This window comes from Oryzias latipes, assembly GCF_053564925.1.
Source record: "Oryzias latipes strain Hd-rR chromosome 1 unlocalized genomic scaffold, Olatipes_Hd-rR_3.1 chr1_Y".
Taxonomy (NCBI): Eukaryota; Metazoa; Chordata; class Actinopteri; order Beloniformes; family Adrianichthyidae; genus Oryzias; species Oryzias latipes.
This window is the reverse complement of record NW_027616335.1, coordinates 421,501-435,339: the sequence shown is the minus strand read 5'-3', so window position 1 is coordinate 435,339 and position 13,839 is coordinate 421,501. Positions and strand designations below refer to the sequence as shown.

Here is a 13,839-nt window from a genome sequence, read left to right as displayed (position 1 = left end):
AAGTGTATTTTAATTTGAAAGGAATTAGTATGTGCAGCTGTCAAAAGTAAAATAAGTTAAAATTATTAAGCACAGAAAAACAAAAATAAATTGTTTTTTTTTTTTTTTCTATATGAGAAACTACATTAAATGGCTCTTTTAGTGTTAAAGGCTGCAAATCTCTGAATCTTTTTAAACAAACAGTTTATAATAACTTCACATAATCCCAGCTCAACAGAAAACATGAAGATTTTACTGGTTCAAGTGATTTTTTTTTATTTTTTTTATAATGGTGAAACAAATTATGTGGGCCAAATTTTCTCGTTCAGTGTTGATTTGACTTTTTTTAGACAGTTAAAAACGGATGCAGTGGAGTGTCACTTTTTCAAAATATGTATGTTCTTGTTCATTTTTATTTATCCTGCAAAAGTTCTCAGCCATTGTTTTGTAGACATGTGTTATCTGTTAAAGCCCTTTGTAATATCTCTTTACCACAGAGACCTTTTAAATTTCTTCCTCAACAGATATTTTAAAGATTTTTTTTTAAACTTGAGAACTGCGACACTAACTGGAACAAACAATCTTTTGCCCTTTTACTGAAGAGTTTTTTCCCCCCAAATTCATATTTTCAAAAACTTTGTAAATGTGGTAAATTTTACCTTTCAGTTTTTCACAATAAAGTGCTGTTTGACCCATTTGACCCAGTTTGACTGTGACCTCCAGCTTTTGAACGAGTATAACCTGAATTACACAATGACTTTGAACATGCTGCTCTGTTACTTTAGGTCACTTGTGTCTGGTCTAATATCAGAGCCAAAACTTTGTACAGATAAAGCCAAACAGCAATCTGATACCCTTGTACCTAGATAGTTATCAAATATTGCAACATGGCAAAAAGGGATTACTCAACAGCACTGCTGGAAAACATTTAGCCAGATCAGGAGGAAACTGTTTACACAAATCATTTTATCAAAATAAAGCTACTTTTTAAAAATCTTTTACTTCATTACTAATAATGTGTCCCCACGCCAGTTGTAGTTTTAGTTCATTTTCAGTTGTTTTTCTTGCAGAATGTCCTAAAAAGCTATTGTGAGTCACCTGCCGCCCCTCACTCTAAAGCCCCTTTATCTGTTCAATTTGTTTGAGCCATCGACAGTCGAGAGAAGTGGTTATTTGCAGCACAGAGACCTTGGCTCTTTGCAGCCATTGATTAGGAAAGCGTTCTATAATTCAAATCATAGTGTAGGAAAAGATCATCCAAGTCGTCATCAGTCAAGTCATTTTGGTGTTAGGCAATGACCCTTGCAGGCACGCCCTCTAAATCATTCTGTGACATAATGAATGGGTTCATTTGTAACTCTGTCACGCTCTCATTAGCTGTTCTCACAGTTGAGTCTCCTGACCTCATTGTGACTCGATGAGGAAAAACTTCTGCACTTCGCATTCTGACAGAAGATTCGCTGAAGGGCTGACCGCGCAGCTGAATGTGGACAGCTGTTTAAACATAACCACAATGCTGTTGAAAAGACCTGAGCTTAAGCACCAGCGCTGTTGCATTTACCGCTGAACAAAAAGAAGGATTCTGGGAGAGTGACCAAAAAATGAACTTCATTGGAGGTGAAGCATGACAAAGCCTGAAGTACATCTGCATTACATAAATATGCTATTCTGGGATTTGGAGGGTTAATGCACCAAAAATAGGACATCCTGAGCATTTTTATCAATCTTTCTCTAGTCCGAGTGCATCGCTAAATCCTCTACGCTGCACGGCTCTGCACGGTATTTTCAAAGCAGCAAGTCAGAACACACTATCAAAGGAGAGGATTTTGCTGTTTGTGTGTCACTGGTGGTTCCTGTGCCTCAAAGCTGTGAATTCACAGCTGTTAACAAGGTGCTACAAGAAAGGCCCCACTGTGTTATCAAAGTGAGTTTATGTGAAATGAACATTTTGGATGGATGGATGGATGGATGGATGGATGGATGGATGGATGGATGGAGGTAGCTAGGCTAAAAAGGGACAAACTATTTTTGTTTGATTATTTAGAAACTCAGGAAAAAAACAACACATTGGGTTACATTAAAAGACTATAACCCCAAAAAATTAGTCGTGCTCCAAAAAGTAAACCAAAAATATGAATATGAATAACTCAATAACTGGATTGAAGAAAAAAAAACATGTGTTTCTCCTTTAATCGTTCATCAAAGAATTGAGTTTAGATCTTGAGTTTAGGGCATACACTTTATTCTAATGCAGTTTCAAAAATCAGTCATCAAGTTGTTTCATCAGGCATTAGATTGGACGGAGATTTTAGGAAAGGGGTAAAAGGTGAAGAGGGATTGCATAGTCTGCAAACAATTAACTAAAGTGTAATCGCTGAGATGTTAGTTTTTTGTTTTTTTTTTCATCTCAGAACACTGTGTAAAAGAGAGCTACAACAAAATCAAGAAAAACTCTGGTCTCGTCAGTAGAAAAGCTGTCTTGATATCAACATAGAGTCCACTTAATGGTTCAGAGCCATTGGCCTCTTCAGAAATGACCTCTGATGTGTAAATACCTCTAAGCGTATTGACTTGTTGCGTATTAAACTGTTGGTTTTCAGCTTCCGTCAGTGCAGGAGAGGATTAGCTTTTGTTGCCTGAAAGTGTGACTCATCATCAGGTAGAAAAACAACATTCATATCATGAGTGAACATTTTAATGATATGTCCAGCTTCCCCGCAGCTTGGTGACTAATTTGTGCAACTTTACTATTTATTTATTTTCAGGAGCAAGCTATTATTACGGTGGAGAAAAGGGTTTAAATTGGACCAAAAAGCTTACTATTGGTGCCATCTAGTGGCATTGGGCATCAAAGCACCTGCAGCTTTGTCCTTTTCTTGGGGTTTGCATTCCAAAAAAGATTTAGATCCTAGTTAGCTGAAGCGGGACACCCCCTCTTCTCCAGTTTAATTTCAATGCCCCTCTCTGGTCGCAGAATGAGCTCCCCCACTGGACGAAGGTCTTCTCGAACCTGACAAGCTTCAACATTGAACTTCCGCAGAATGGATGACAAGACAACCTTTTCTTCCATCAGCGCAAAACGCTGCCCTGAAAGGTGCAAAAACGACAAAGGTATGAATGCAGAAAGAATGTTGCAGATGCAATAATCCTCTCTTCTGTTCGCACCTATGCAGTTGCGGAGTCCTGCTGAGAAAGGGACGTATGCGTATGGAGGCCTTCCAGCTGCATTCTCCGGTAGAAACCGCTCTGGCCTGAATTCCTCAGGCTCCGGGAAGTACCGTGGGTCACGATGAAGAGTGTAGGTTATTATGATTGCATTTGCACCTTTGGGAACCATGAAACCATCTAAAAGTGAAAGCATAAATTACATATAGTCACCAACAGGTCAGACGTTTGAAGACTGAAAAAGCAGCAAGTCATATTAACAGTGTCACCATTGTTTTAAACATTGTTAGAAAGTTCTGATAGCAGGAGTGAAATGATCCAGGCTCCTCTCAATTTCTGATTATTCGTGCTTTTGCAATTAAAAAAGGAAGAGGTCGCCAGATAGAAGTACCTCAACCACAAAATAATTTAAGAGAAAAGCTTCCTTCACGAGAACTCACTGATGTGGCAGTCCTCGCCTAGCCTTCGGGCAAAGAAAGGCACAGAGGGAAACAGCCGTAACGCCTCTTTGATCACACATTCCAGGTATTTGAGCTTCTTCAGGTCCTCTGTCGTTGCTGGTCGGTCAGACGCACCTTAGCAACAAACAAAAAATCCCACTATTCAGTCTTGATGTTGCAGCCCAGATTATTTGAATAATTTTAAAACCCTCCAAAAATATAGAGGGTGTTTAAAGTTATTTATCACTGTTTTTGCCTTTGAATTTTATTATTTTAGATTTCTTTTCCCAGAAATGTTTTTTTTTACTTACACATTCTAATTCTTCGTCGTTTTAAGACAAAAATTCACTAAAAATGGCCTACCAACACATGTCATAAAAAATTCAAGCTCTTAAATTTTAAATGTATCCACAGTGAACAGGTAAAGTGATATAAAGAGGTGTAAACAGGAAGCAAGGACAGCTGTTTCTGTTACCGAACACCTCCTGCAGCTCCTCCTGAGCCTTTCTTTGAACCTCAGGGTGGGAGCCGAGCAGATGTAAAGCCCAGTTCATGGAGGCAGCTGTGGTGTCATGACCCTGCAAAATGGAGCCAGTTTAATGCCATATTTTCAAGATGGCAAATTTTCTTCCTTGCAAAAACATTCACCTCTTCGGAGCCCCTCATTGAAGAAGAAGAAAGAATAAAAAATCAAAGTAAAAAATTAAAATAATCTTTTTTTTTGTTTTGTTTTTTTGCTTTGAATTATCTATTATTTTTTTTGTTTCTATTTTTTCTTCTACTTCAATGCCCTTTAGGGGCTCCGTTAAAAAAAAAAGAAGAAAAAAAAAAAAAAACTATCTGGTGCGCACCGGTTAGGTTTTTTACTTTGATTTTTTTTTCTTCAATGTCTATTTAGGGGGTCCTAGTTTTTCTTTTGTTTCACCAACCTCAAACATAAAGGTATCCACCTCCTCCTGAATGTCCTGGTGGCTCAGCTTGTTGCCATTTTCATCTGTTGTGTTCAATAGCATGTCTAGAAAAGCTTTGCGTTTCCTTGTGCCCCTGTCAGACTCACTGTCAGATTCAGTGTGGGACAGGCTCTCTGACCTTTCGTAGATAACCTGAACATACCAAAAAAAAAATGTGCAGAAATATTTATGTGTGTTAGATGCTAAAGATTTCAATTTAACACTTTCAAAAGTTCCAACTTACTTTTTTAGTAAAGGAGTGGAGGATCTTGAGGGTTTTGTCGTGCTCTTTACCCTCGCCAAAGAAGTAGTAGAGAAAGTCAGGCCAAAACCAAGGTGCCCTTTGTCTTCGGCTGATAATGTCACTCATTCTGCGTTTGAAAAGAAATACTACTTGTTACTACTGCTACTTGTGTATTTTTCTTTTGAAATTCTGACAATGAATATTTTGAAAATCAAATGGGGAGAACTCACTTGTAGACACTCTTAACATACTCAGATTCAGAGTTACTCTGAGCATAGATTTTCTTGCCCATTGCTGTTTCTGAAACAAAAAAAAAAATACTTGATGCCTTTAAACCCCAGAAAAAAACATGAAACAGCAACAAAATCACTAACAGCACTTAATTTAAAATGTTTTTACTCTGAGTGTCCAGGCATAATCTAGCCACAGGGGTTGCAAGCCAGTAACTTCTGTGCCGGTCCCAAGCCCGGATAAATAGAGAGGGTTGCGTCAGGAAGGGCATCCGGCGTAAAAATTGCCAAAATAACCATGCGAATCATCCACAACACTTTAGACATACCGGATCGGTCGAGGCCCGGGTTAACAACGACCGCCACCGATGCTGTTAACCTACAGGGTGTCGGTGGAAATTTGACTACTGTTGGTGGAAGAAAGAGGGGAGGCAGAAGGGTCTGTTGCCAGAGAGAGAAGGGAAAAGGCAGGAACATAGGTTTGAGAATAGGGACTCTTAACGTTGGCACAATGACAGGGAAAGGCAGAGAGCTGGCAGACATGATGGAGAGAAGGAAGGTAGATGTACTGTGTGTGCAGGAGACGAGGTGGAAGGGCAGCAAGGCACGTAGTATTGGAGGAGGATACAAACTGTTCTATCATGGTGTTGATAGGAAGAGAAACGGGGTAGGAGTGATTCTGAAGGGGGAGTTTGTAAACAGTGTTCTAGAGGTGAAAAGAGTCTCAGACAGGATGATGAGCCTAAAGTTAGAAATTGAAGGGGTGATGGTGAATGTAGTCAGTGGGTATGCGCCACAGGTTGGCTGTGAGTTAGAAGTGAAGGAGAGATTCTGGAGTGAGTTGGATGAGGTCATAGAGAGTTTTCCCAGAGGAGAGAGAGTTGTTATTGGAGCAGACTTTAATGGGCATGTTGGTGAGGGCAATAGAGGTGATGAGGAGGTGATGGGCAGGTTTGGTGTGAAGGAAAGGAATCTGGAGGGACAGATGGTGGTGGACTTTGCGAAGAGGATGGAAATGGCTGTAGTCAACACTTACTTCCAGAAGAGAGAGGAACATAGAGTGACATACAGAAGTGGAGGTAGGAGTACTCAGGTGGACTACATCCTATGTAGACGAGGTCATTTGAGAGAGGTTAATGACTGCAAAGTGGTGGTAGGAGAGAGTGTAGCCAGACAGCACCGCATGGTGGTGTGTAAGATGACTCTGGAGGTCAGGAAGAAGAAGATAGGGAAAACAGAAAAGAAGACCAAGTGGTGGAAGCTACAGAATGAAGAAACTTGTGAGGAATTTAGGCAGAAGTTGAGGCAGGTCCTGGGTGGTCAGGATGAGCTTCCAGAGGACTGGGAAACTACAGCAGAGATTATCAGGGAAACAGGTAGGAAGGTGCTAGGTGTGTCATCTGGAAAGAGGAAAGACAGTAAAGAGACTTGGTGGTGGAATGAGGAAGTACAGGAATGCGTCCAGAGGAAGAGGTTGGCTTAAAGGAAGTGGGATGTAGAAAGGACTGAGGAAGGTAGACAGGAGTACAAGGAAGCGCAGCGTAGAGTGAAGAGAGAGGTGGCAAAGGCCAAACAGAAAGCTTACGATGAGCTATATGACAGGTTAGACACAAAGGAAGGAGAGAAGGACTTGTACAGACTAGCCAGACAGAGAGACAGAGATGGGAAGGACGTGCAACAGATAAGGGTGATTAAGGACAGAGATGGAAAGGTGCTAACAACCCAAGAGAGTGTACAGAAAAGATGGAAGGAGTATTTTGAGGAGCTGATGAACGAGGAAAATGACAGGGAAAGAAGGGAGGAAGATGTGGTTGTTGTGGAGCAGGAAGTAGCAGAGATTGGAAAGGATGAGGTTAGGAAGGCTCTGAAAAGGATGAAGAGCGGAAAGGCCGTTGGTCCTGATGACGTACCTGTGGAGGTATGGAAGTGCCTAGGAGAGACAGCAGTGGAATTTCTAACAAGGTTGTTCAATAGGATTTTAGAGAGTGAGAAGATGCCTGAGGAATGGAGGAGAAGCGTTCTGGTCCCGATCTTTAAAAACAAGGGTGACATGCAGAACTGCAGCAACTATAGAGGAATAAAGTTGATGAGCCACACAATGAAGCTGTGGGAAAGAGTAGTGGAAGCCAGGCTTAGGAAGAAGGTGGAGATTTGTGAGCAGCAGTATGGTTTCATGCCCCGTAAGAGCACCACTGATGCCATTTTTGCTTTGAGAATGTTGATGGAAAAGTACAGAGAAGGTCAGAAGGAGCTGCATTGTGTGTTCGTAGATTTAGAGAAGGCGTATGACAGGGTGCCGAGGGAGGAGCTGTGGTACTGTATGAGGTCGTCTGGAGTGGCAGAGAAGTATGTCAGAGTAGTTCAGGACATGTATGAGAGAAGTATGACGGTGGTGAGATGTGCTGTAGGTCAGACAGAGGAGTTCAAGGTGGAGGTGGGACTACACCAAGGATCAGCTTTGAGTCCTTTTTTGTTTGCTATGCTGATGGACAGGCTGACAGACGAGGTAAGACAGGAATCTCCCTGGACAATGATGTTTGCGGATGACATTGTAATTTGCAGTGAGAGTAGAGAGCAGGTGGAGGAACAGCTAGAGAGGTGGAGGTTTGCTCTGGAAAGAAGAGGTATGAAGGTCAGTCGTAGTAAGACAGAATACATGTGTCTGAACGAGAGGGATCAAGGTAGAAGCGTTAGGTTACAGGGGACTGAGGTGAAGAAGGTGCAGGAGTTTAAGTACTTGGGGTCAACAGTTCAGTGTGATGGGGATTGTGGAAAAGAGGTGAAGAGGCGAGTGCAGGCAGGTTGGAGCGGTTGGAGGAAAGTGTCAGGAGTGTTGTGTGACAGAAGAGTGCCAGCAAGACTCAAAGGAAAGGTGTACAAGACAGTGGTGAGACCAGCTCTGCTCTATGGGTTAGAGACGGTAGCAGTCAGACAGAGACAAGAGGCTGAGATGGAGGTAGCAGAAATGAAGATGTTGAGGTTCTCCTTAGGAGTGACCAGGTTAGACAGGATAAGGAACGAGTACATCAGAGGGACGGCTCATGTTGCCTGTGTTAGCGACAAAGTCAGAGAAGCCAGACTGAGATGGTTTGGACATGTTCAGAGGAGGGATAGTGGATATATTGGTAGAAGGATGTTGGAGATGGAGCTGCCTGGCCGGAGGGCAAGAGGACGGCCACAGAGGAGATATATGGATGTCTTAACAGAGGACATGAAGTTGGTTAATGTTAGGGTAGAAGATGTTCATGATAGAGTGAGGTGGAAAAGGATGATTCGCTGTGGCGACCCCTGATGGGAAAAGCCGAAAGAGAAAGAAGAAGACTCTGAGTGTCCAGGCATAAGCATTTTATCATATTTTCTCTTTTTCTTTAACTTGTCTTGTTCAACATCTGAGCAAACATATAAGAGCTAAAGGGCTCTTCTTGTGTTGGACATTTTACAGTTACAATAGTGGGTTATGAGTCTTCTGACACACAAGGTGTTTAATTTGCATAAACCCCTTTTGTATTTTTTATTTATTCATTTTTTTACAAAGGGAAGAAAGGGGGAGAAAATCTGTGAAAATAAAAAAAGGAAAAGAAACAAGGACGGGGTGACAGAAACAAAAGAGAGAGAGGGAGAAAGTGAGAGGATAAAAGTGCCAACCTGCCATAAATTGACATGGTTATGGTTTTGTGCTTCACAACCTTTTAGCACCTTTTCCCGAACATCTTAGAGTTTCATTATCCAAAATAAACAGGTTTACTTCATCTGTTTTCAGATCTCAATTTTGTTCTGTTCAGACTCATTTGTGGAAATTCTTTATTGTATCAATGAATCTTGACTAGGAATCGTGAACTGTTGGAACATTTGCCAGATTTGTGAAGCATGCCTATGCAGGGAACACCTATGAAAAAAGAACCAAATCTACTGCTAAATATTGTCTTTGCTCTTCCCTCTTGCGTCAAGCTTTTTGTAGTTGCATGAGTTTGCTGAACCTGGAAGCAAGATCTGGGGTCAGCAGGTGTCTGCTACATGAATGCCATGTTTGATTGGTCTGGGTGTTCAACAGAACAACTTCAAGCTGGTGTAAATTTTTTGTGACACCTAAACGCCAATCTTGAAAAACGTGTTTGGCCCATCGTGTTGACACTGGATAGGTAGGGAAGGGCTACTTCTTCTTTTTCGACTGTATCCAAGCGCATGTCTGCCCCCTGCAGCTGCAAGAGGCTTGGTGCGAAACGTCAAAGCTGTACAAATCTGGCAAATCTGGCTTCAGGCTTTTTCTTTCAGAGCTCTGTTCTGATAAATGAAAGAACTGATGTCACATAATTCTGTCCAGGCACAAACTGAGCACTCCCCTGAATTAATGCGGACGTAATCCATTCCCCATTACAAAATCCAAGTGGCTGATTGCTCAAAGTTCGACCTGATTTTACTTTCAACACGCGTTCAATGGCTGCGCATTTTGTACATAGAGCCCGGAAACGGTCCTAAACATGTGAGCGGCAGAGCTTTGAACATGGAAGCCCGAAACGCCTATTTTCCCACGTTTACATAGACTTCCCATGGAAGGTTGTCACTTGAACCCCTGCTGTGTGAACATAGCTTAAGACTGCCAAGAATCATGTCCTTCGGATTTTTATTTTTAAATTCTGTCGCTCCACCTATTATTATTTTTACATTACTGTGACGACATCACAGCGAGAAGGCCCTGGTTCAAATCCCAGAATGGGACCACGCGTGGGTTCTTCTCTGGGCACTCCGGCTTCCTCCCACTGTCCAAAACCCTGCTTCATAAGTTAATCGCTGTCTCTGAATTGCTGCTGGATGTGCATGTGTGTAGGAGTGATTGTGTGCCATTCAACAGACTGATGACCTGTACAGGCTGCTCTTGCCTAACAGTAACTACGACAGGCTTTAGCATCCCCATGACCCCAATACAGTGAGTTAAGAAAATGGATGAATAAATGTCAATGTGTATGCATGAACAGTCTTGTTTCAAGCAAATGGCACTATTACGCAACTCTAAGGTACATCTACATGTACTTACCACAGATAATATCAAGAGCACAGAGAGTGACGTGACTGAAGCAGTTAAATTGACCTTTTCCTGCCAACTTGTCCAGCTTTTCCACCAAAAGTTCTGCTTGCTCGTTCATCACCTCCAGGAAGTCCGTCAGGATGGAAAAGTGGAAGGTCGGGGTCAGTATCCTCCTGCGCTGCTTCCACTTTTTCCCTGTGCTAATCAAAGAAATTCAGAAGGCTTAGACATGGGATTCTATAGTTCAAACCGCTGTTATCTAAGCTTCAGGTCTGAGTGCACAACGTTAAGGGATTTGAAGCTTCATTTGCTGAGATTTGTCTTTTTAAAGGTAGCTTACAAATATTTTTTTAATCTAAAACAAATACTGATCCATTAATTTCTCCCTTTGTCCATTCATTTTCTCAAGTACAAAAAGAAAACAAAGAGTTCATGACTTGGCAGACTTAATTTCAATGCTTACTTTTTTAATACCAAAGCAATGCTTCTTTCATAAATGCAAACTATTGCAAAAAATTAAACATTTGAGAGCATCTTCATTTAAATTACCTGGTTAGCAAACCAGTTCCAAGCCAAGGATGAAGAAACGTGTACGCAAAAGACTTGTCCAGGTGAACAGGGTTACTGAGAACCTTCTACAAAACAGAGAACACATAGTTTTACTGGCTGGTCGTGGCAAAACAAACTTTGCATTACCCACTTTATAAACATGTCCTGTTCACTTTGAATGAGGGACTAATGATGTGGTTCCAAATTGGATCTAAGGTGTTTTTCTTGATTTAACATTGACAGTCTTTTAACTTCCAATGAATACCGTCCCACATCACGGAAAAACATAATTTCGTGCACCACAAGCATCCATGTAGATTTAATAATAATAATATTGGACTGAATTTATCTGTGCTTCTCCAGATGCTCAAAGCACTTACAATGGACTGTATGTCCATGATTCATTCACTCCTCATTCATATTGGTGATGGTGAGCTACTGATGTAGCTACAGCTTCCCTAGGACAGACTGTGGCTGTGAGGCAGGCTGACGGGGGTGTGGCTGCCAGAACGCACCTACGACCCCCATCATACGCATTTGCACACCAGTGGAGCCACGCTGGAGGCAGGGAGGGTGAGGTGTCTTGCCCAAGGAGACCACAGCGGTTGACTGGGGGTCGAGCCGCCAACGCTTCAATCAATTGCCAACCTGCTCAACTGCCTGAGCTACACCTGCCCCTTATGCCTGGAGCAATGCATTAGACATGCATAAAATGTATACAAAATAATAATAAATATATAAAATGTATGCATAAACACGATTTATGTACAAATTTTATTGTAACCCTTAAAAAATAAAAATAAAACCTAAATGGTCCTGAAATAACTTGGGACGGTAAAAATCAGGCATAATAATAATTATATTGTAGTTCAAAAACAGGCTTGATAAAATCCCTGAACAAAAGTGACACTACCCATTGAAAGGACTGAACACAACTGGACCATAGGGACATGATTTCCCTCTAATTAGCATCTGAGTTACGACATTGTGAATCATAATTTCTTCTGGGGATATAAAACCATGATAACAAACAAAGCCACTAAACATCAATCCGCACAACATCCTTTATTGTGTTATGGCAGTGACACAAATTATGTGAGAGTAAGGAACAGGTGTCAAGGCTACCAGTACATACCTCTACCGTTTCTGAATGAAAGAGAACCACAAATGGAATTGGTCCAAGCCAAATTTTAAACAGTGGTTCATCTCTGAAGGTATCGCAAAACTCCAAAATTTGATTGAAGAACTCTGGAACAGGATGCAGTAAAATGGTCAAACAGCATCAAAAATAGAATTTTGACTCACACTGAACCCGCTGCCTCACCCCCTGCGTTTGCTTTAAAATACAGAGAATTCCCAATGATCGGATAGGTTTTCTCCAATCCTGGAATGGGCTTCATCTCGAACCATTTCTGCAGGTGGTCGCTCAGCAGCTTGTAGGTGATGTATGTCAAAGCAGCAATGAAGATGCTTACTCCAACAAAGGATAAACTGTAGCCTCCAAGTAAAAGTGACATGGCTTTTGCTAGTGTGAGTGCAGAGTTACTGAGACTCCTATCAATGAGCAGGAAGTTGCATGTCCACAGCAGTAAAGGCTCCTCCCCTTTTTACTGCCAAACAAGATAAAGTTCAGTAGGTTGAAGGCAAATTAGATGACTTCAGAAATATAAGAAGCAAGTGTTTTAGATTACGCCAAAAGAACCAAATAGATCATGCAAAAATGATAGCCAGCACTGTTAGTTTTATTTATCAAATTTATGTAAGTTGATAATCATTAACCACCAGCCTCTGAGGCTAAACGTCTCTAATAATAACCTTTACTCTTATTGCTATCTCTTTCTATGCAAAAACATCACTATACTGTTGCGTGTCAAACCTAGCTGGTTAATAAATGATAACCTTATCTTGGTGCCATTTATCTTTTTAGATGAAAATATCTTTGTAAGTAAGCTACAATATTTGTTGATATGGGAATAAGGTCACTATTTGTAAGACTTGATAAGCATGTTTTTATTGGTCATTACAGTATATGACCTGTTTTGCTGCAGAAGAAACAGGCATACTGCTGTTCTTTATAACTCACAACCACAAGAAAGAAAGCATGGAGAAGCATTGCATATATTTTATATGTCTGTGGAAGGAGGTGTGTATTTGCTGTGCCATCATATTTTGATATTAGGAACTATTAACTGTCTATAAAGCTGTAAATTAATGGGTAAAAAATCAAAAATTAAAGTGCTGATACTAGTTTAACATTGACTTTCTTTGCCTGAATTACAAGGGAAAGCATACAGCGGTCCACTTTTTCACCATTGTTTTTCACAAATTCAGATTCTGGCAAAAATGTCAAGTTTTTCTGAAAATGTATGACAGAAAATACACAAGTAATGGTAAAAAACCTGTTTGATCATCTGCTGGTAACTGCCACCTTAAAATTATCATAAAGTTACATTAATTTAATGTAAAACATTTGTAATGCAACTGCTTATTATTGAGAAAAAGGCCACCACACAAGATCTGACTTCACAATGCCAAATCAACATATTCTGCAACTTCTAGTCCTCCCCCCCCACACACACACATGCATACACACACCTACAGAACCCTTTAGTTTAACCCCCACTGAGACCAACATAGCACCTTCTCTGACTGTAACATCTGGTCGGGGGAGACAGCCAGAAAACATAATCACAACAGAGATTTAGATCCTGATGGCTCAGGATTTATAAAGTCTCTTGCTTATCAGCTGTAGTGTCTTGCAATACACATTCAGTTTGTATGTGATGGAAACAAAAAGTACCGGTGCCATAGAAAACATTCTGTGCAGTACTATTACCAAACAAGGATACCCCGTCTGATTTGATCTGTAAGGCTATTGAAGGTGTTGGAGCAACTAGTTATGTAGCACCTCAAACTTCTGGTTAAATTTGCTTTGGGTGTGGCACAAGTTGCATACCTGTCTCAAATCAGAGCTGATAAAACAATCATATACCTCATGCACTCAGTTTTAGATGGATGTAATGCCAGAGGACAATATTTTTTTATATTTCCACTGCACTTAGCACGATACAAGTACTTCCACTAATTGAGAAAATGTACATGATGGGAGTGAACAAATCTGTTGTGTCTTATCAAATGGGGAGTTTACTGTCTGACCTGGAGCACATCTGGGGACTGCCCCTTCTCCATATCATAAAGGAACCCATGGTGACATCAGTGTAACAGAAAAAACACGTGAAATGTGATCTGTGGTCCACTT

General features: G+C 40.9%; 1 protein-coding gene across 1 annotated transcript; it reads right to left on the bottom strand.

The window, feature by feature from the left end:
* Positions 1-2,199: 2,199 nt before the first annotated feature.
* On the bottom strand, positions 2,200-12,155 carry LOC144990445 (cytochrome P450 4V2-like). The gene is made up of 11 exons (XM_078943760.1): positions 11,905-12,155; positions 11,716-11,828; positions 10,581-10,666; positions 10,041-10,231; positions 5,009-5,078; positions 4,779-4,905; positions 4,514-4,687; positions 4,060-4,162; positions 3,585-3,719; positions 3,145-3,324; positions 2,200-3,066 (listed from the first exon to the last, which is right to left on the bottom strand). Exons 1-11 carry the CDS (start codon positions 12,095-12,097, stop codon positions 2,888-2,890), a joined length of 1,551 nt encoding a protein of 516 aa, XP_078799886.1. The 5' UTR covers positions 12,098-12,155; the 3' UTR covers positions 2,200-2,887.
* Positions 12,156-13,839: the final 1,684 nt, after the last annotated feature.

Coding starts and splice junctions, on each gene's coding strand:
- LOC144990445 (XM_078943760.1), bottom strand. CDS start 12,097: ATGTCACTTTTACTTGGAGGCTACAGTTTATCCTTTGTTGGAGTAAGC. Junction 10,232..10,580: donor GGAACTGGTTTGCTAACCAG/GTAATTTAAATG, acceptor TTCTTTGATTAG/CACAGGGAAAAAGTGGAAGC. Junction 3,067..3,144: donor AGGACTCCGCAACTGCATAG/GTGCGAACAGAA, acceptor TGCACCTTTCAG/GGCAGCGTTTTGCGCTGATG.